General features: G+C 40.4%; 1 protein-coding gene across 1 annotated transcript in view; it reads left to right on the forward strand.

Annotated features, from left to right (window-relative positions):
• plekhh1 (pleckstrin homology domain containing, family H (with MyTH4 domain) member 1) overlaps positions 1–1,449 on the forward strand; it is a gene marked incomplete at its 5' end in the record, with an annotated part of 65,986 nt that overhangs the window by 53,656 nt on the left and 10,881 nt on the right. The window contains 3 exon segments of the mRNA XM_014019772.1: positions 403–545; positions 741–870; positions 995–1,078. Coding sequence (XP_013875226.1) covers positions 403–545; positions 741–870; positions 995–1,078 — 357 coding nt within the window.

Consider the following 1,449-nt stretch of genomic DNA (forward strand, 5'->3'; position numbering starts at 1 on the left):
GCAGTTTGCCAGAAGCCATGTTGAGGACACAGCAAACATGTGGAAGAAGGTGCTTTGGTCAGACGAGACCAAAATTGAACCTTTTGGCCAAAATGCAAAACGCTGTTTGTGACAGAGAATTAACCCCGCACATCACTGTGAACACACCACGCCCTCCTGTCAAACATGGTGGTGGCAGCATCATGCTTCTCTTCAGCAGGGACTGCGAAGATGGTCAGAGTTGATGGGAAGCTGGATGGAGCCAAATACAGGGCAATCAACCTGTTGAGTCAGACTTTAGACTGGGGCAAAGGCTCACCTTCCAGCAGGACAACAACCCTAAACATAAAGCCTGGGCTACAGTGGAATGGTTTAGAAGATAATCACTTATTTTAACATGAAACCATTTTTTCTTATCTTCAGGTTGAACATGGTGATTTTGAGCGATCAGGTGTGTCCTCTCCTGTCGGCTCACCTCAGGCTAAATCTCAGCTGATTCTTCTTCAGGCCTTAGAGCGCTTTTATCCCAAACGCTACAAACAGGACTGCAGCTCAGAGCAGCTCAGGTGAACAAACTTTGCTATTCTGCAAAAATCAATGTCTTTCCTCATTTTGCTTGTTTTCATTAAATCCAGATTGCCTTTTTTGTAACTTTTTTAAAAACATAATAATTTAAAGTAAGACAAAGATTATTCGAGAAGTTATTCTTGAATAATGAAGAAAGGCATCTAAAGACACTGTTGTTGCTTTTGTTCCTTCAGAGATGTGACTGATTGTCTGGCCACCAAGTGGTCAATGCTTCGTGGGTGCAGCGCATCCGAGTGTGTAAGAATATACCTAACCGTGGCTCGGAAATGGCCTCTATTTGGAGCTAAACTCTTCAGTGCCAAGGTAAAACAACATACAGTATATATCTGAGACAAACCCTGATACTGAACTAGTTTAATACCTGGACTAAAGGTGTGTGTTTTATCTGTTTAAAAATGTCAGCTTAGTAGTTTTCCTCTGTCCACAGCCTGTCCCTCCTTCTACCATTGAGCAAAGCCAAGTGTGGCTGGCGGTCAGTGAAGACGGATTGTGTGTTCTGGACTGCACAATGGTAAGCTTCAAGCTGTGCAGAAAAAAAAACTCATTTGTGTAAAAACAGAACTGTACTAACACAATTTAAACTTTAGAAAGTCTGTTTTTTAAGGACAGTTCAAGTCGTTTCACTGAAGATTGTTTAAATAAATGTGGAGTAAAATTTTTTTGACCTTGTGGTTTTAAAATGTTTTATTCAGACACCAGAAAGCCAAAGGAGGACAAAGAAAAATGCATTTCCTGCAAAAATGCAGTATAAATATTGAGTACTGAGTACCTTACTGACTGTTTCTGAAACTGAGTTAATATGAAAACAAGCAAGCCGGTACCCAACAGAAAAGATATAGAGTTTTTAACCAGCTTAAAAGATTAAAGGCAGATGTTGTATTA

This window comes from Austrofundulus limnaeus, unplaced genomic scaffold, assembly GCF_001266775.1.
Source record: "Austrofundulus limnaeus strain Quisiro unplaced genomic scaffold, Austrofundulus_limnaeus-1.0 Scaffold230, whole genome shotgun sequence".
Taxonomy (NCBI): domain Eukaryota; kingdom Metazoa; phylum Chordata; class Actinopteri; order Cyprinodontiformes; family Rivulidae; genus Austrofundulus; species Austrofundulus limnaeus.